At 51.0% G+C, this 19,623-nt stretch overlaps 1 protein-coding gene across 1 annotated transcript in view; it reads right to left on the bottom strand.

Annotated features, from left to right (window-relative positions):
* LOC126470955 (aquaporin AQPAe.a-like) overlaps positions 1-19,623 on the bottom strand; it is a 66,905-nt gene that overhangs the window by 6,027 nt on the left and 41,255 nt on the right. Inside the window, exon 4 of the mRNA XM_050099005.1 lies at positions 18,092-18,286. Coding sequence (XP_049954962.1) covers positions 18,092-18,286 — 195 coding nt within the window. The remainder of the gene's footprint in view (positions 1-18,091; positions 18,287-19,623) is intronic.

Here is a 19,623-nt window from a genome sequence, read left to right as displayed (position 1 = left end):
TGGAGTTCAAGGTGAACACGAACCTGAACCTGGAGCCAAGGTGGCGTTGGGCTCTCACCCACTCGAAAAGTGGTAGAGAGGGTAAAATCAAGTTGATGAAGCAGGCGACGAAAGCGAACTCCAGGAGATAACAGGGCAGAGACATACAGTCCGTATTGGCGGTCGCGAGAGTCGTCAAAGAAGGAGAAATATGACAGATGGTCGGGCAATGACTTCAGTCGGCAGGCGTACCGACAAAGCAACATACCGCGCCAGTAGTTTAGCAGTAATTCGGCAGCTTCGGCATACATATTCAACAGGGCTGGTGTAGAATGCTCCAGTCGCCAGACATAACCCTCGCGATGGTGGATAGAGTGTAGACTGCGTAAGATGGACGGCCGAGCAGAAGACTAGACAAAACTCCCATAATCCAGCTTTGATCAGACAATGGAACGATATAAGCGAAGCAGGACCATTCGATCTGCTCCCCATGACGTACCGCTGAGAACACTGACATTTAGGGAACAGGTACAACGAGCAGCCAAGTAAGACATGTGGAGACTAGCAAAGTCTCCTGTAAAATGTAGGACCTAAAAATTTTGTTGTTTGAGGTTTAAGGGACCAAACAGCAAGGTCATCAGTCCCTTGTTTCAAATATGCGCCATTCCGCTAATGGGACAACTCAGTAAAGTCAGAACACTAAAACGGAAAAAGGGAAAAAACGTAAAAAGGCAGTCATGTTGTCATTGGTAAAAAAATGAGGGAAGTCGGCAAGTGAACGAACCCAACACTATGCGGAAGCAGCATAGGCAAGACCACCTGTGACTTAAAAGGTACAACTGCTATAATGTAGAAAGTACGTATGGGAATAGAAAGACTAACCAAGCTTTAAAAGAAAGGGTAAAAACAGAGTAAAAGGAAAAGAAAAGAGGATTTCAGTCAGGGAGGTGAATCAGGAATCTCCCAACACTGCTTACAGTGGGAGACACCCAAACACTCATCGCCCTGCCCCAACACCAGAGAGAGATTAAAAACCTTAAAACTAAGAATAAAAACCACTTTCCCGGAGGAAACCGAGAACAAGAGAGACCATCCGGGAATCGTCAGCCAACATCAAAGGTAAAGTGTGGGGGAGCATGTACTTAGCACGCAGAGCCAAAAGAAGGGGGCATTCAACCAAAATGTGGGCTACCAACTGGAAGGCTCCACAACCACATAGTGGGGACGGCTCCTCACGCAAAAGAAAGCCTTGGGTCAACCGAGTATGGCCAATGCGGAGAAGACACAGTGTGGTCGAGTCCTTTCGGGAGATGTGAAAGGAAGAACGCCACGGGCCTGGTGTCACCTTAATTGCACGAAGTTTATTAGACAGGGGAGTAGCCTCCCAAGAATTGGCCCATGACTGTGCGAAGTGGGATTTGATGTGAAGCCGTAAATCCGCTGGAGGAGGGGTTACAGAAAACGGGGGGTAAGTAACTGCTCCCCCAGCCAAACGATCAGTGAGCTCATTACCCGGGATACCCACACGGCCAGGGACCCAAAGGAAGTCAGTGGAACAAGCAGCACGGTGAATATCAGCGAGATGGTCATGGATGGCAGAGACCAAGGGATGGCGCGAAAAACACCGGTCAATAGCAAGAAGGCCACTCATCGAGTCCGTGCATAACAAAACGCGGTTGTGTTGGGACTGTTTAATAAAGGTAAGGGCCTGGGGGATTGCCCTCAATTCTGCAGTAAACACCGCACATGTAGGTGGCAGCAGATGACTTTCCGTTCCAACAGATGACGTGAAGGCATACCCAACACGATCAGCAGATTTAGAGCCATCAGTGTAAAAAACAACAGCATTCCGAAACTCCCATAAAATTTGGCGGAAAAAGGAACGGAACACCACCGGGGGGATGTAATCCTTCGGACCGCGGCGGAGATCCATCCGAAGTCGAGGCCGAGGAACTAACCAAGGAGGGGTAGAGGGGAGGAAGCAAGGTAGGTAGGACAAAGAAGGAGGCTGAAAATCACGGCAAGGAGATGCAAGGTGGAGCCCAACTGGTAAACCCGCCCGTGGGCGGAAAGGGGGGGGGATCCCAGCTTCAACCACGAGACTATCAACAGGGCTAGTAGGGAAGGCACCAGTGGCCTAACAGATACCATGATGGTGGACTGGATCCAGCACGTGCAGTGTGGAAGGAGCAGCTGAACCATAAACTTGACAACCACAGTCCAAGCGAGACAGAACTAGAGCACGATAATGACGGATTTTTTTTTGGTTGGGTTTAAGGGCGCTCAACTGCTGAGGTCATTAGCGCCTAGTCACTGTTGTTAGAGCACATGGAATCTGTTAAAATTCAAGGGGATGGGGGGACACCAGAAGGACCTGACAAAGATGCAGATAAAATAAGTAAAAAGGTTAAATGTCTTTGGACAAGCCAGTTAAAGTTATAAAACGCAGAATACGAGCAACTGCTCGAGCGTCATCAGCTAAAACATCCGGTAAAGTAGATGGCAGGGACAGGACAAAACGAAATTGACTAAAACGGGGACACGACAATAAAACATGGCGCACTGTTAATGCCTGACCACAAGGGCACTGCGGGGCTGGGTCACCGGAGAGCAGGTAGCGGTGGCTAAACCGGCAATGCCCAATCCGCAACCTGGTCAGAAGGACCTCCTCGCGCCGAGATGGTCGGGAGGATGTTGTCCAAGCAGTTGGGAGCGGTTTTACTGCCCGGAGCTTGTTTCCTTGGAGGGATGACCAAGCATCCCACCACAACGACACAAGCCTCTTACATACATCCCCACAAACGTCAGATGACGGGACACAGTGGGAGGCTGGCCGAGGCAGGAAGACTGCAGCCTTGGCTGCAGCATCCGCAGCCTCATTCCCAGGCACTCCTACATGTCCGGGAACCCACAGAAAGCTGACAGAACCACCATTATCAGCGAAAGAATGGAGGGACTGCTGTATCTGTTGAATCAAGGGATGGACCGGATAGGGAGCTCCAAGGCTCTGAATAGCACTGAGTCAGCAGAGTATGTACGGTGGCGGCGGGCATACTGAACGGCCTGATGGAGAGCAAAAAGCTCGGCCGTAAAGCTCGAACATAGGTTGAGAAGCCGGTATTTAAAGGTGGCGGCCCCGACGACAAAGGCACAGCCGACACCATCGTCAGTTTTGGAGCCATCGGTGTAAATAAACGTGTGACCGGCAAGTCGAGCACGAAGTTCGACAAACTGTGAGCAGTACACTGCAGCCAGACTACCCTCTTTCGGGAGTGAGCTGAGGTCGAGATAAATATGAACCGGAGCCTGGAGCCAAGGTGGTGTCGGGCTCTCACCCTCTCTGAAGGTGGTAGGGAGGGCAAAATCCAATTGTCGAAGCAGGCGACGGAAGCGGACTCCGGGGGGCAGCAGGGCAGACACATACAACCCGTACTGACGGTCGAGAGAATCGGCGAAGAAGGACTTGTAAGAGGGGTGTTCGGGCATAGACAACAGCCGGCAGGCATACCGACAAAGCAGTACGTCGCGCCGGTAGGTCAATGGTAATTCGGCAGCTTCAGCATAAAGACTCTCGACAGGACTAGTGTAGAAGGCTCCGGTCGCAAGACGTATCCCCCGATGGTGGATGGAATTGAGCCGGCGTAAGAGGGATGGCCGAGCGGACGAGTAGACGAAGCTCCCATAATGCAGCTTCGACCGGACTATGGACCGATACAAGCGAAGCAGGAGAGTGCGATCCGCTCCCCAAGATGAACCGCTAAGAACTCTTAGGAATTAAGGGAACGTGTACAACGGGCCGCCAAACGAGAGACATGTGGAGACCAACACAGTTTCCTGTCCAACGTGAGCCCTAGAAACTTAGTTGTGTCCACGAATGGGAGAACAACAGGACCGAGATGTAAGGATGGCGGAAGGAATGCTTTATATCGCCAAAAGTTGATACAAACCGTCTTCTCTTCAGAGAACCGGGAGCCATTTGCCACGCTCCATGAGTAGAGGCTGTCTAGACAATGCTGAAGGCAGCGCTCCAGGAGGTATGTTCGCTGGGCGCTGCAGTAGATCGCGAAGTCATCGACAAAGAGAGAGCCTGAGACATTAGTTGGAATGAAATCCATAATTGGATTGATCGCGATGGCAAAAAGGGCTACGCTTAAGACGGAGCCCTGAGGCACTCCGTTCTCCTGGAGGAAGACGTCGGACAATACGGAACCCACACGTACCCTAAACTTCCGATCCGTTAAAAAGGAATTAATAAAAAGGGGCAGGCGACCGCGTAGGCCCCACCTGTGCATAGTGCGGAGGATACCTCCTCTCCAACAGGTATCATAAGCCTTCTCCAAGTCGAAGAACACGGCTACCGTTTGGCGCCTTCGCAAAAAGTTGTTCATGATGAATGTCGACAAGGTCACAAGGTGGTCAACAACGGAGCGGTGGCGACGAAAGCCGCATTGGACATTGGTAAGTAGCCGTCGAGATTCAAGAATCCAGACTAACCAAGCATTAACCATGCGCTCCATCACCTTACAGACACAGCTGGTAAGAGAAATGGGGCGGTAACTAGAAGGAAGGTGTCTATCCTTCCCGGGTTTGGGTATAGGAACAACAACGGCGTCACGCCAACGCCTGGGGACTTGACCGTCGGTCCAGACGCGATTGTAGGTACGAAGAAGGAAGCTTTTGCCCACCGGAGAAAGGTGTGCCAGCATCTGAACGTGAATGGCATCTGGCCCCGGAGCAGAGGATCGGGACAGTGCAAGCGCACGTTCGAGTTCCCGCATAGTAAAGGGGGCATTACAAGCTTCTTGATTCAGCGAGTGGAAGGAAGGTCGCCGAGCCTCTTCTGCCTCTTTCCTGGGAAGGAAGGCAGGGTGGTAATGGGCGGAGCTTGAAACCTCCGCGAAAAAGCGGCCAAAGGCGTTGGAGACAGCCACAGGATCAACAAGGACCTCATTACCTGAGGTCAGGCCAGGTACTGAGGAGTGGGCCTTAATGCCCGACAGCCGGCGCAGGCTACCCAAAACGACGGAAGAGGGAGTAAAAGTGTTAAAGGAGCTGGTGAAAGAGGCCCAACAAGCTTTTTTGCTGTCTTTGATGATTCTACGGCATTGCGCTCGGAGTTGTTTGTATTCAATACAATTCACCGATGTAGGACGGCGGCGAAAGGTGCGTAAAGCACGTCGTCGAGCACGGGTAGCGTCCCTACAAGCCTCGTTCCACCAGGGGACGGAAACGCGACGTGAAGAAGAAGAAGAAGAAGAAGAAGTAGTACGAGGAATGGAACGTTCGGCAGCATTGATAATAACAGCCGTGAGGTATTCGACCTGACTGTCACAACTGGGAAAATCGTGGTCTGGAAAGGTCGCCAGGGAGGAGTAAAGTCCCCAGTCAGCTTTCAGTATGTTCCAGCTCGAAGGACGTGGGGATGGGGTGTGGTGCAAGAGACGAACGACACAGGGGAAGTGGTTGCTCGAATAGGTGTCAGAAAGGACATACCACTCAAACCGACGGGCAAGAGTGGTAGAACAGATCGAGAGGTCCAAGTGGGAGTAGGTTTGAGTGGAGTCCGAGAGGAAAGTCGGGGCGCCGGTATTGAGGCAGACAAGATTGAGATGGTTGAAGACATCCGCCAAGAGTGAGCCTCTTTGACAGGATGCAGGAGAGCCCCAAAGGGGATGATGGGCATTGAAGTCGCCGAACAATAAGAACGGCGGGGGAAGCTGAACGATCAGGTGCATCATGTCAGCCCGACTAACGGCAGATGACGGTGGAGTGTAGATGGTACAAACTGAAAAAGCAAAAGCAGAAAGAGTAATGCGGACAGCTATTGCTTGGAGTGGGGTGGTCAATGGGATGGGATGGGATGGTAATAGACATCGTCCCGAACGAGCAACATGACCCCACCATGAGCTGGGATACCGTCCACAGGGGTGAGGTCATACCACTCCGAGGTATAGTGGGTAAAGGCAATACGGTCAGTTGGGCGCAACTTGGTTTCCTGGAGACCAAGGACGAGCGGACAGTGCAGGCGGAGGAGCAGTTGTAATTCCTCCCGATTAGATCGAATACCTCATGTTCCAATGTAACAAGGCCATCGCTAGTCAAAAAAGAGGGGGAACGAGACGGGGGAAGAGCTGGTCACCTCGACGGCCGCGGAGGGCCAGGTTTCGAGGGAACAACGCTACAACCGGCGGGAGACGGATCCGGTTCCATCGAGTCGTCGCCAGCTGCAGCCGCTGTCCCTGGTTGTGTAGGAGGGGCAGCATCATTTGCCGACCAGAGGCCAGCTGAGCGCCTGGCAGCAGAGCGTCCCGGCGAAACTGAGGACGGCCGGGAGCAGCGACTCACGGATGGAGCGTCAGATGAAACGCGCCGGGGTGGAGAGGGGAAGAGAGACTACTTCTTGGAGGCCTTCTTGGAAGTCCAAGGAGGCACAGGGATGGTGGGCTGGACGCGAAGGAGGTCCACACGCGCGGGGTCCGTTTTGGAACTGCGGACCTCTGAAGCTGGGGTCCGGAACGTTTCCCCGATGGACGCCTGAGAAGAGGATCGCTTCTCAGGTGGCGGGGGGAGAGGAGGAGAAGGGTGGCCCCTGGGGCAGAGGGCGCGGGGGCCACGGGGGAGGAGGATTTGGAAGGGAGGGACTTGGGAGGCGGAGGCAGAGCCCCCTGATGGGCGGAGGAGGTGGAGGGGGGACAGGATAGGGGTGAGGATACCGCGGAAGGAGGGGACACAACTGAGGCAAACGAAGTGGTCAATGGCACGGGATGGAGGCGGTCATACTTCTTCCGGGCCTCAGAATGAGAGAGCCAATCCAAAGTTTTGAGTTCTTGTATCTTCTCCTTTTGGTATATGGGGCAGACTGAGGATCTAGGCGAGTGGATGCCAGGACAATTAATGCCCCGAGGTGGTGGGGTGCATGTATGTTCCTCACGAAGAGGACGTCCACAATCGCCACAACGGGGCTCAGCCTCACACCGTGACGACATGTGCCCAAAGCGCAAACACCGAAAACAGCAAATAGGAGGCAGGATGTAAGGTCGCATGTCGCACCCATAGCACTTCACCCTGACCTTCTCCGGGAGAACGTCCCCCTCGAGGGCGAGGATAAAGGCCCCGGTGTCGATGCGATGGTCTTTGGGGCCGTGCTGGACTCGCCGGACGAAATGCACGCCTCGGCGCTCCAGGTTGTCCCTGAGCTCCTCATCAGATTGTAGCAGGAGGTCACGATGAAAAGTAACCCCCTGCGTCCTATTTAGTGCCAGATGCGGGACAATGGACACACTGATGCCCCCCTGGCGGTCGCACGCCTGGAGCGCCGCCGACTGTGTGGCGGAGGTGGACTTGATAAGAACGGACCCTGAACGCATCTTGCTGAGAGCCTCGATTTCCCCGAAGATGTCCTCAATGTGCTGAACAAAGAACATGGGCTTGGACGTGGCGAACGTCCCCCCATCGGTTCGAGAACAGGCCAAATAGCGGCGGTAGTACTTCGCCCCAAGCCGGCGGGCCTGTCCCTCCTCCCAGGGAGTGGCCAAGGGGAAAAGGGCAGGAGAACCATAACTAAAAACGGTACCTTTTCTTTTGAAAGACTCGGCCGCAGAGCGACCTGATACGTGTTGACGTTTTGTTGTGGCGCAACAAGACAGCTACGCCACACTGAAGTAGCCGAAAGGCACGCGTAATCTCACGTAGGCTAGATAGAGGTCTGAAACAGGATACGTAACGAATGGTAGCAAGGAAAGTACGTAGCTGCTATAATACTTAACTTTTAATGCATGATTTGGTTACAGCATTCCTTGATGATACAAGTGAGACTATCTTAAAATGGTTAATGGCGCCTTGCTAGGTCGTAGCCATTGACTTAGCTGAAGGCTATTCTAACTGTCTCTCGGCAAATGAGAGAAAGGTTTCGTCAGTGTAGTCGCTAGCAAAGTCGTCGTACAACTGGGGCGAGTGCTAGTCCGTATCTCGAGACCTGCCTTGTGGTGGCGCTCGGTCTGCGATCACACAGTGGCGACACGCTGGTCCGACATGTACTGAATGGACCGCGGCCGATTTAAGCTACCACCTAGCAAGTGTGGTGGCTGGCGGTGACACCACACGTTTCATCTGCGAAACGTCCGCCCCGATACCACCTACTCCGACCAGGGGCTCTCCCCACGAGCGCCACCCAGCCTCAGCAAGGGCCACCTGGCAGGATGACCGTTGCTGGGAGTCCTGATGCCCCAAGGAGACGGGCATCTACTCCTTGGCTGACGTGGGGAGGGTGCAGCTCAGGTATCGGCAGTACGATCCCTGTGTTGTCAGGGGGCTACAACCTAGAGGGTACATGACGACCCCACCACAACGGGCTGGCTACCGTGCTGGATTTCTGGTGCCATGGAAAGTCCATCATGATCGCTTGTGCAGATGGGGACGCACTATGGGCGTAACTTGTACAACCCATCAGGCGTTTAGGCCCAATTTGAGGAATAGTGGGTATGGTTACAACGCCGGTACAATGCTGAGTGCCAAGGTCTTAGTGCACTTAGGACCAGTGGTACCCCATGTAAGGTGTCCTTCCCCAAAAGGCTCGTACTTCTGTAGAACTTTGAAAAATGGAGATCAAACCCCAAGGGGGACCATCACATGGAAGGCCGAAACAGTTGAAACTCCTTTTAGTCCCCTCTTACGACAGGCAGGAATACCTCGGGCCGATTCTTACCCCGGGCCCACAGGGGGGGGGGGGGGGGGCTGTCAAGGCTGTGGCCCCATGGTACCCAAGCACAAACTCACCAAGTAGTTTTCAGCCCCATGGCTGACCAGGTAACTATGTCCAGCCTAACAGGTCAAGAGATCTGAGATTATCATAACCAATGGGTTGTGAGGATACAACTGGTTAGTAGCCTGACGGTTACTCAGTCCATGCTGACCTGACTTCTCACCAGTGCAGGAACGAGTAAACTGCATCCATTTGGCAGTAAGTAGTTAACTGCACACTGCCTGTGTGTAGGCGAAAGTGGTTGATTTTTTTTTTGTGATTTTAGGGCGCACAACTTCAACAGTCATTAGCGCCCAGACTACGTTAGGAATGCACCGCGAGGCACAAGTTTAAGACAGCAACTAAAAGGTAAAACACGATAAAATATCTACAGGCATAGGATTAAAAAAACAGCATAATCAAATGTCCGTAGACAGGTTGGTCAATTTGATGAAATGAAGAATGCGAGCAGCTGCTCCTGGGTCATCTGCTAAAATGGCATCGAGAGTACATGGCAGGCCAAGATCAAGACTCAGTATAGTAAAATCCAGACAGGACGATAAAATGTGGCGGACCGTCAGCAAGTGCCCACATGGGCAGAACGGCGCCGGCGCAGCCGTCAGCAGATGGCGATGGCTGAACCGGCAGTGTCCAATTCGTTACCGGGCCAAAACTACCTCCTCTCGCCGAGAGGGGCGTGAGGACGACGTCCAAGCCGCGGGAAGAGGTTTCAAGGCCCAAAGCTTGTTGTCCGTAAGTGCAGCCCAATTGGTATGCCACAGCTATAAAATGCGCCGACAAATGACCCTGCTACAATCTGATGAAGGGACACAACAAGAAGCTGTCCGAGGCTGGAGGACCGCAGCCTTGGCCGCGGCACCTGCAGCTTCGTTCCCAGGGATACCGACATGGCCAGGAACCCACATAAAGCTAACCGGAGAACCGTCGTCCACCAGCTGCTGAAGAGAGCGTTGGATCCGGTGCATGAAAGGGTGAACCGGATACGGATCACTGAGGCTCTGGATGGCGCTCAGGGAATCGGAGCAGATGACATAAGCAGAATGTCGGTGGCGGAAGATGTAAAGAACAGCCTGGTAGAGGGCAAAGAGCTCAGCTGTGAAGACCGAACAATGGCCATGGAGCTGGTATTTGAAACTTTGTGCCCAAACAATAAAAGAACAACCGACCCCGTCATTGGTCTTAGAGCCATCTGTATAAATGAAGGTCATATTAATGAACTTCGAACGAAGTTCGACAAAACGGGAGCGGTATACCGAACTGGGGGTAACCACCTTTGGGAGCGAGCTGAGGTCAAGGTGAACATGAACCTGAGCCTGAAGGCAAGGTGGTGTGTGGCTCTCGCCCACTCTAAAGGTTGCAGGGAGTGAAAAATCAAGGTGTTTAAGGAGGCGACGAAAGCGAACTCCAGGGGGTAGCAGGGCAGAGACATACAACCCGTATTGACGATCGAGGGAGTCGTCAGAAAATGAACGATAAGACGGGTCGTCGGGCATTGACAGTAGCCGACAGGCATACCGACGAAGCAGTAAATCGCGCCAGTAGGGCAGTGGCAATTCACCGGCTTCAGCATGAAGACTCTCGACGGAACTAGTATAAAATGCTCCGATCATAAGATGTAAACCCCGATGTTGTATGGAGTTGAGGCGGCGTAAGATGGACGGCCGTGCAGAGGATTATACGAAGCTCCCATAATCCAGCTTTGAGCGGACGATCGACCGATATAGGCGAAGTAGGACGGTTCGATCCGCTCCCCACGACATACCACTGAGAACACGGAGGACATTTAGTGAATGGGTACAATGGGCAGCCAAATAAGACACATGTGGAGACCAGCTAAGTTTCCTGTCAAATGCAAGACCTAAAAATTTTGTTGTCTCCACGAATGGGAGAGCAACGGGACCGAGTCGTAAGGACGGTGGGAGAAACTCTTTGTAGCGCCAGAAGTTAATACAGAACATCATCTCGGCAGAAAAACGGAAGCCATTGGCAACACTCCAGCAGTAAAGACGGTCAAGAGAACGCTGAAGACAGCGCTCCAGGAAACATGCACGCTGTGCGCTGCAATAGATAGTAAAATCGTCCACGAAAAGGGAGCCTGATACATCAGCTGGGAGGCAATCCATTAGTGGATTGATCGCTATGGCGAAGAGAGCGACGCTCAAAACTGAGCCCTGTGGCACCCCATTCTCCTGGCGAAAGGTGTCTGACAGGACAGAACCCACACGTACCCTGAACTGTCGATCCATTAAAAAGAAACGAATAAAAAGAGGGAGGCGACCGCTAAGGCCCCATGTATGCATGGTGCAGAGAATGCCCGCCCTCCAACAGGTGTCATAAGCCGTCTCCCAATCAAAGAACATAACCGCGGTCGGGCACTTCCGCAAGAAGTTATTCATAATGAAGGTCGACAAGGTAACCAGATGGTCAACAGCAGAGCGGCGCCTACGAAATCCACATTGTACATTAGTAAGTAGGCGCCGAGATTCGAGCAGCCAAACCAAACGAGAGTTAACCATTCGCTCCATCACCTTACAGACACAGCTGGTAAGCGAGATGGGTCGATAACTGGAAGGCAAGTGCTTGTCCTTCCCAGGCTTAGGAATCGGTACAACAATAGACTCGCGCCAGCATGCGGGAACATGTCCCTCAATCCAGATGCGATTATAAGTACGAAGAAGGAAACCTTTACCCGCAGGAGAAAGGTTCTTCAGCATCTGACGATGAATAGAATCAGGCCCTGGAGCGGAGGACCGTGACTGGGCAAGTTCATTTTAGAGTTCCCGCATGGTGAAAGGGGCATTATAACTTTCACGATTCGAGTAGCGGAAGTCAGGTGGCCTAGCCGCCTCTGCCTGTTTTCGGGGGAGGAAGGCAGGGCGGTAATGAGCGGAGCTCGAAACCTCTGCGAAAAAGCGGCCGAAGGCATTGGAGAAATCCTCAGGGGCCACAAGGACGTCATTCGCGACCGTCAAGCCAGAAACTGGTGAGTGGATCTTAGTGCCAGATAGACGGCGCAGGCTACCCCAGATAACAGAAGGAGTAAAACTATTGAAGGTGCTTGTGAAAGCAGCCCAGCTGGCTTTCTTGCTTTCTTTAATAATAGGACGGCACTGCGTACGTAATCGTTTGTAAGTGATACAATTCGCCACTGTAGGGTGGCGTTTAAAGGTGCGTAAAGCACGTCGACGAGCACGTAAAGCGTCTCTACATGCTGCGGTCCACCAGGGGACTGGTACGCGACGTGGAGAAGAAGTGGTGTGGGGGATGTAATATTCAGCAGCAGTGAGAATGACTTCCGTGAGGTGTGCGACCTGACAATCGCAGCTTGTGAAGGTTTGATCCTGAAAGGTCGCCCTGGAAGAGAAGAGCCCCCAGTCGGCTTTGGAGATGTTCCAACTAGCTGAGCACAGAGAGGGGGTATGATGCAGGAGATGGATGACACACGGGAAGTGGTCGCTCGAATATGTATCAGAAAGGGCATACCACTCAAACCGGCGTGCAAGTTGGGTAGTACATATAGAGAGGTCTAAATGGGAATAGGTGTGAGATGTGTCCGAAAGAAAAGTAGGGGCGCCAGTATTGAGGCAGACAAGATTGAGCTGGTTGAAAACGTGTGCTAACAGGGAGCCCCTCGGGCAGGATGCTGGAGAGCCCCAAAGGGGATGGTGGGCATTGAAGTCTCCAGTCAACAAAAATGGTGCAGGTAGCTGAGCAATAAGTTGAATGATGTCTGCCCTGGTAACAGCAGACGACGATGGAGTGTAAACGGTACAAATAGAAAATGTAAAAGTGGGGAGAGTAATTCGGACGGCAACTGCCTGCAGGCCGGCGTGCAATTTGATGGGATCGTAGTAAATATCATCCCGGACGAGCAACATAACCCCTCCATGAGCCGGAAGACCTACCACAGGGGGTAGGTCAAAACGCACAGAGGTGTAGTGTGCCAAGGCAATGTGATCGCATGGGCTTAGCTTAGTTTCCTGGAGGGCTACGACGAGCAGACGGTGCAAGCGGGGCAGCAACTTCAAGTCCTCTCGGTTGGAGCGAATGCTGCGAATATTCCAGTGAATAAGTGCCATCGTGAGAAGGAAAGTAAGATGAAAGAATGGGTCACCTCGAAGGACGCTGAGGGCCTGGCTTCGAGCGAGTACTGCCGCCGCTATCAGTAGGCGGACAGTCATCGTCCATTGGTTCTATAGGTTCATCGGACATCTCGTTAAGATGGCCGGGAGGAGCAGCTTCCTTCGCCGGTGGACGGCCAGATGTTCGGCCGCCAGCAGTGCGGCCAGGCGAAACGGATGACGGCCTGGGGCGGCAACCGCTGGGTGGCGCAGGAGAAGAAATGCGCCGTGGAGGAGAAGGAGAACTGTGCTTCCTATGAGCCTTCTTGGAAGGTCTTTTAGTGGAAGTACTGGTAGACGGCTGGGAGTGCGAGGTACGTAGGAAGTCTGCACGGGACGGTTCCTTCTTTAAGGCCTGTGCATCTGATTTCTGGGTCTTCGTCTTGGCAGAAGCTGATGAAGGTGCTTGTGTTGGAGGCGTGACGGAAGGAAGAGGAGACGTCGACCGCGCGATCTTAGCACTGGCCGAACGGACGACCGTGGTGCCGAAGGTCAGATCGCATGTCTGCGTCGCCACCTCCCTGGTAGTCCGAGGACAGTACTGTACTGTACTTTCCCGCTGGGAACAGTGTGGACTTCCTACTAGCAAATAGCTTGCGAGCAGCCGAGGTGAACACTTTCTCTTTGACCCGAATTTCTTGGATACAGCGTTCTTCCTTGTAGATGGGACAGTCGCGGGAGGACGCTGCATGGTCACCAAGACAGTTCACACAACGAGTAGACGGAGGTGGACAGTCACCATCATGGGCATCCCTGCCCCAAGTGACACATTTAGCCGCATTGGAACAAGACTGGCGAGTGTGATTAAAACGCTGACACTGGTAGCAGCGCATAGGTGTCGGGACATAGGGGCGAACAGAAATAACCTCGTAGCCCGCTTTGATACTCGACGGCAGCTGAACACTATCGAAGGTCAAGAAGTGTCCGAGTCGGTACAAGGTCATTGTTGACCTTTTTATGACCCTATGGACAGCCGTCACGCCCTGCTTAGCGAGGAACGACTGAATCTCCTCGTCAGTCAATCCGTCAAGTGATCGAGTATATACCACACCACGGGACGACTTCAAAGTGCGGTGAGCCTCCACCCGGACAGGGAACGTGTACAGGAGTGTGGTCTGAAGCAATTTTTGTGCCTGAAAGGCGCTCTCAGTTTCTAGTAACATGGTACCATTACGCAACCTGGTACACGGCTTGACAGATCCGGCTATGGCATCTACGCCCTTCTGGATAACGAAAGGGTTGACAGAGGAAAAATCCTTGTCTTCAGATCGAGAAACTACGAGGAACTGTGGGGCAGGCGGTAGTACTTATGTCACTGGTGGCTGGTCAAGTTTCGTTTATGGGCAGAAGTCGAGAGAGAAGAAGAGAAATCCATTGCGAAGGAATCCCCCATGATTGCCAGCATCTCCGATGGCGCGCTCCTTCCTTGTGGGGACCCTCTCAGAGGGCACTCCCGCCATAGGTGAATGCTTACACCTCAGGCCACCTCCCGAGAAACAGACGGAGGGACCAATCGGCATGGTCAGAAGGTATCAGCTCAGGCAATCACCCCTCCCAGGGCCTGGCCTTTACCAGGGGGTATGTGCGTGCCTTACTTGTCTACCCAGGGCGGGGAATTACGCGTTACCCTGTCACCGGCTACACGTGCGAACGCGTGGGTCGGCCTTCAGGCGCGCACATGGAGGAAGGAAGAAGAGGAAAAAGAAGAGAAAGGACAGACTGTCTCAAATGCGGAGACAGGAGGAGAAGGCAAGGAGGAGGAGAAGGCAAGGAGAAGGCAAGGAGGAGGAGGAGGAGGAGGAGGAGGAGGAGGAGGAGGAGGAGAAGGCAAGGAGAAGGCAAGGAGGAGGAGGAGGAGGAGGAGGAGGAGGAGGAGGAGAAGGCAAGGAGAAGGCAAGGAGGAGGAGGAGGAGAAGAAGAAGAAGAAGAAGAAGAAGAAGAAGAAGGCAAGGAGGAGGAGGAGAAGAAGAAGAAGAAGAAGAAGAAGAAGGCAAGGAGGAGGAGAAGAAGAAGAAGAAGAAGAAGAAGAAGAAGAAGAAGAAGAAGAAGGCAAGGAGAAGAAGAAGAAGAAGAAGAAGGCAAGGAGAAGAAGAAGAAGAAGAAGAAGAAGAAGGCAAGGAGGAGAAGAAGAAGAAGAAGAAGAAGAAGGCAAGGAGGAGAAGAAGAAGAAGAAGAAGAAGAAGGCAAGGAGGAGAAGAAGAAGAAGAAGAAGAAGGCAAGGAGGAGAAGAAGAAGAAGAAGAAGAAGGCAAGGAGGAGAAGAAGAAGAAGAAGAAGAAGAAGGCAAGGAGGAGAAGAAGAAGAAGAAGAAGAAGAAGGCAAGGAGGAGAAGAAGAAGAAGAAGGCAAGGAGAAGAAGAAGAAGAAGGCAAGGAGAAGAAGAAGAAGAAGAAGGCAAGGAGAAGAAGAAGAAGAAGAAGGCAAGGAGAAGAAGAAGAAGAAGAAGGCAAGGAGAAGAAGAAGAAGAAGAAGGCAAGGAGAAGAAGAAGAAGAAGGCAAGGAGAAGAAGAAGAAGAAGAAGAAGGCAAGGAGAAGAAGAAGAAGAAGAAGAAGGCAAGGAGAAGAAGAAGAAGAAGAAGAAGGCAAGGAGAAGAAGAAGAAGAAGAAGGCAAGGAGAAGAAGAAGAAGAAGAAGAAGGCAAGGAGAAGAAGAAGAAGAAGAAGAAGGCAAGGAGAAGAAGAAGAAGAAGAAGAAGGCAAGGAGAAGAAGAAGAAGAAGAAGGCAAGGAGAAGAAGAAGAAGAAGAAGGCAAGGAGAAGAAGAAGAAGAAGGCAAGGAGAAGAAGAAGAAGAAGAAGGCAAGGAGAAGAAGAAGAAGAAGAAGGCAAGGAGAAGAAGAAGAAGAAGAAGAAGGCAATGAGAAGAAGAAGAAGAAGGCAAGGAGAAGAAGAAGAAGAAGAAGAAGGCAAGGAGAAGAAGAAGAAGAAGAAGAAGAAGAAGGCAAGGAGAAGAAGAAGAAGAAGAAGAAGAAGGCAAGGAGAAGAAGAAGAAGAAGAAGAAGAAGGCAAGGAGAAGAAGAAGAAGAAGAAGAAGAAGGCAAGGAGAAGAAGAAGAAGAAGAAGGCAAGGAGAAGAAGAAGAAGAAGAAGAAGAAGGCAAGGAGAAGAAGAAGAAGAAGAAGAAGAAGGCAAGGAGAAGAAGAAGAAGGCAAGGAGAAGAAGAAGAAGGCAAGGAGAAGAAGAAGAAGGCAAGGAGAAGAAGAAGAAGGCAAGGAGAAGAAGAAGAAGAAGAAGAAGAAGAAGAAGAAGAAGAAGAAGAAGAAGAAGAAGAAGGCAAGGAGAAGAAGAAGAAGAAGAAGAAGAAGAAGGCAAGGAGAAGAAGAAGAAGAAGAAGAAGGCAAGGAGAAGAAGAAGAAGGCAAGGAGAAGAAGAAGAAGAAGAAGAAGAAGGCAAGGAGAAGAAGAAGGCAAGGAGAAGAAGAAGAAGGCAAGGAGAAGAAGAAGAAGGCAAGGAGAAGAAGAAGAAGGCAAGGAGAAGAAGAAGAAGGCAAGGAGAAGAAGAAGAAGGCAAGGAGAAGAGGAAGGCAAGGAGAAGAAGAGGAAGGCAAGGAGAAGAAGAGGAAGGCAAGGAGAAGAAGAGGAAGGCAAGGAGAAGAAGAGGAAGGCAAGGAGAAGAAGAGGAAGGCAAGGAGAAGAAGAGGAAGGCAAGGAGAAGAAGAGGAAGGCAAGGAGAAGAAGAGGAAGGCAAGGAGAAGAAGAGGAAGGCAAGGAGAAGAAGAGGAAGGCAAGGGAAAGAGGAAGGCAAGGGAAAGAGGAAGGCAAGGGAAAGAGGAAGGCAAGGGAAAGAGGAAGGCAAGGGAAAGAGGAAGGCAAGGGAAAGAGGAAGGCAAGGGAAAGAGGAAGGCAAGGGAAAGAGGAAGGCAAGGGAAAGAGGAAGGCAAGGGAAAGAGGAAGGCAAGGGAAAGAGGAAGGAAGACAGTGAGATGGAGAAGAGCAAAGAAAGGAACCAACCAAGGGAAGGAAGAAACGAGAAGTGAAAAAGCAAAATGACCACAAATAGAGGTCGTGGAACCGTCCATCTCCGGATGCAGGCGCTAACTACCCCCTTGAGGGGGCGGGACTCCTTTTAGTCGCCTCTTACGACAGGCAGGAATACCTCGGGCCTATTCTAATCCCCGGACCTGCAGGGGGGGCTGGTTGATCTGTTGACTGTAGAAGACAGTGCGTATCACTTCTTAACCGAGAAATGCATGAAGGATAGCCAGGAACAGACACAGGAGAACCACTGGGTCACTATTTCAGTCCCAAGGATAGGTCGAGAAATCTGATGACCGAGTACACACCATTGAGAGCTTCCTGACAAGAGGCAGTAGTGAATTTGGAGTTCATAGCAGGGACACTATGAACTACAATTTTGACTCCAATGCTGGATGTCCGTTGCATTAGTGGATCTCCCCTTATCACACACCTCACAGACGAAATTGTCAGTAGAGCGCCCTTGACGGAAACTGGTCTGATAACCAAAATATCGACCATCTAGTTACTGATACAAACATATACTCGAGTAACTTGCAGGTAACATTAGCGAGACTAAGTTATAGCTGTCATTCTCAATGTGGTGTTTCAGTACCACGATGCTCTCGCTCTCACCACGAAGACGAGCTCTCACCCTCGCTCCAAATATAGTTGAATATGGCAAGGACACGACGCTGGCAGTCACCAGCAGGCGTTTGAGTTTTTGGCTGTGCATGCAATCTGCCCCTCAAGCTATGTTAGAAAAAGTGCTGGCACGTTGAGGAATTCCCACACATACAGGCACAATACAGTCAGTGTAAATGCAATGAGGTGCTCCATCAATTGATGTCTCACAGCATTGGCGAGCTCATCTGATCTGAAATGGCGACAGTAATTTCTGAAGTCTACCAAGATTACTGTCATCCGACAGCCGATAGAATGGACGTGATTCTGGACAGCTGCATCGAGTCAGTGTGTCAGGGTGCTAAAGGCGGTGGCAGCGGCAAAGTAATTCCAGTTACAATTCCTAACTGACTATCTCTGTATGTCCAGATGATTGGTGCTGTCTGACAACTTTCGGTAAAGACCACTATCACGTGTCATGTTGGGCTCTCCAACAGAGGGGAGAAGACCACGGCTACAAATGGTAAGAGCTATGGCGAAGAGCATCCACTTCTCATTATCCTGTGCCACGCTACCTCAACAGCTTCATGGAACGTTTGTTTATTGCTACTGGCTTTGCTCCATTACGGCTATTTAGTAAGTACGAAGAGTATACATACCGCGAACAGGTGGCATGTCGTGATGGATAAGCCAATGGCAAATCCAGCACTGCCCCTGGCAGACCTGGCGCCAAACACCGTCATCACCAAGAAGAATGTTATGAAAGCCTCCACGAAGACCGCCTGCGTCAGCGTCAAATGTGGGCTGACTGCCGTCACACCTAATGTCGACTCGGACTCCTCTGGTGTCAGCGCCTGGAATAAACAACAGACTGAACATTTAGCCCTTCAGTAACTATTGTACAGCTCAATGACTACTATCACTCGTCTCAACGACGAAGACTTTTCTATTCCGCAGTGGGGCAAAGGTGAATTCCTGTTCAAGTTGGAAAAAGGCATTTATCAATCTGCTGCCCCTCTAATGTGAGAAGATGCCTGAAACTGCACGCTATTTCGAAACTAATCAATTAACAAGCAATGGTGAATGTGCTAACTTGCTTTATCCCCATACAAACTCGAATCATTAACAATTTATATGTTCGGGCAGAACGTGAGTGAATCACATTCTAATTTAAATGTTAGTCAAACTGAACTGTACTTACCGAGAACATTAAGAGGGACAGGAAGGACGAAGTGAACTGGCCTTTATTATGGAACACCCATTGCCTCAATGTCAAAAACTTTACTGAAAGTTATGTAGCTGTTCCGACCGAAACAGAAGGTATCTGAAAGCGTTCTTTCAAAATTTTCCTGGAATGGACCGATTTGGGCTAAATGAAGTTCTCAGAAACCAAAGCGGTATAATCGCGGCACAGAGCAGTGAGTACTGCACAATTAGGCCTGCTTCACACGCAATGATTTCTTCCGTGGGACGAACTGCTCTGTGCTGGGGTTATTGACAGTTTGGCATCGGCAACAGTTGTCGGTTGGCTAAGAGCTGTTAAGGTAAGCCGAACGGAATCTAAGTTTTCAAGAGAGCAGAGCATCAAAGTAGAACGGGCACTTTATTCACAAATTTATTGTAAATATGTGATAGCGTTTACGTCCACTACGTTTTAGACCACACATTACGACGTATGAAATGTAACCTCCATCTTCGTGAAGGTTTTTAAACTTTTAAAGATGTTAATATGCATCACCGTTCATATTAGGAGAAAGCGTTAGTACCACGCGCTATCTTGTGTCTGTGGTGCTTAGTATCGGCTGCACAACTGTTGGCTGTTGCTGCTGTTCATAGGCGCATGTTGCTACAGTATTAGTTTAACCGGACTAGAATGGACAATCCTTTACCTACATTGTGCAATCTGTATCTAAGAATATCAGTAACTTGGGTTCCATCAGGTTACTCAAAAATAATCTTCCAGGTCTGTCTGAAGAATTAACGAGAAACAAGAACTAGTTACATGTTTCAATGAGCTGAATTGCCTGAGACGTGTACTAACTTTACGATTAAATACGATAGGTATTATATTTTGACGAAAATAGAACTTTTGCTTTTAGGCGATGTGTATTGAATGTGAAAAATATTGCGAAACTATACGTACACACAAACCAGTGAGTTTACGGCGTTTATGAGAGTGGTTATGCCCGTG

The sequence above is a fragment of the Schistocerca serialis genome, chromosome 3 (genome assembly GCF_023864345.2).
Source record: "Schistocerca serialis cubense isolate TAMUIC-IGC-003099 chromosome 3, iqSchSeri2.2, whole genome shotgun sequence".
Taxonomy (NCBI): domain Eukaryota; kingdom Metazoa; phylum Arthropoda; class Insecta; order Orthoptera; family Acrididae; genus Schistocerca; species Schistocerca serialis.
This window is presented reverse-complemented; position numbering and strand designations above follow the sequence as displayed.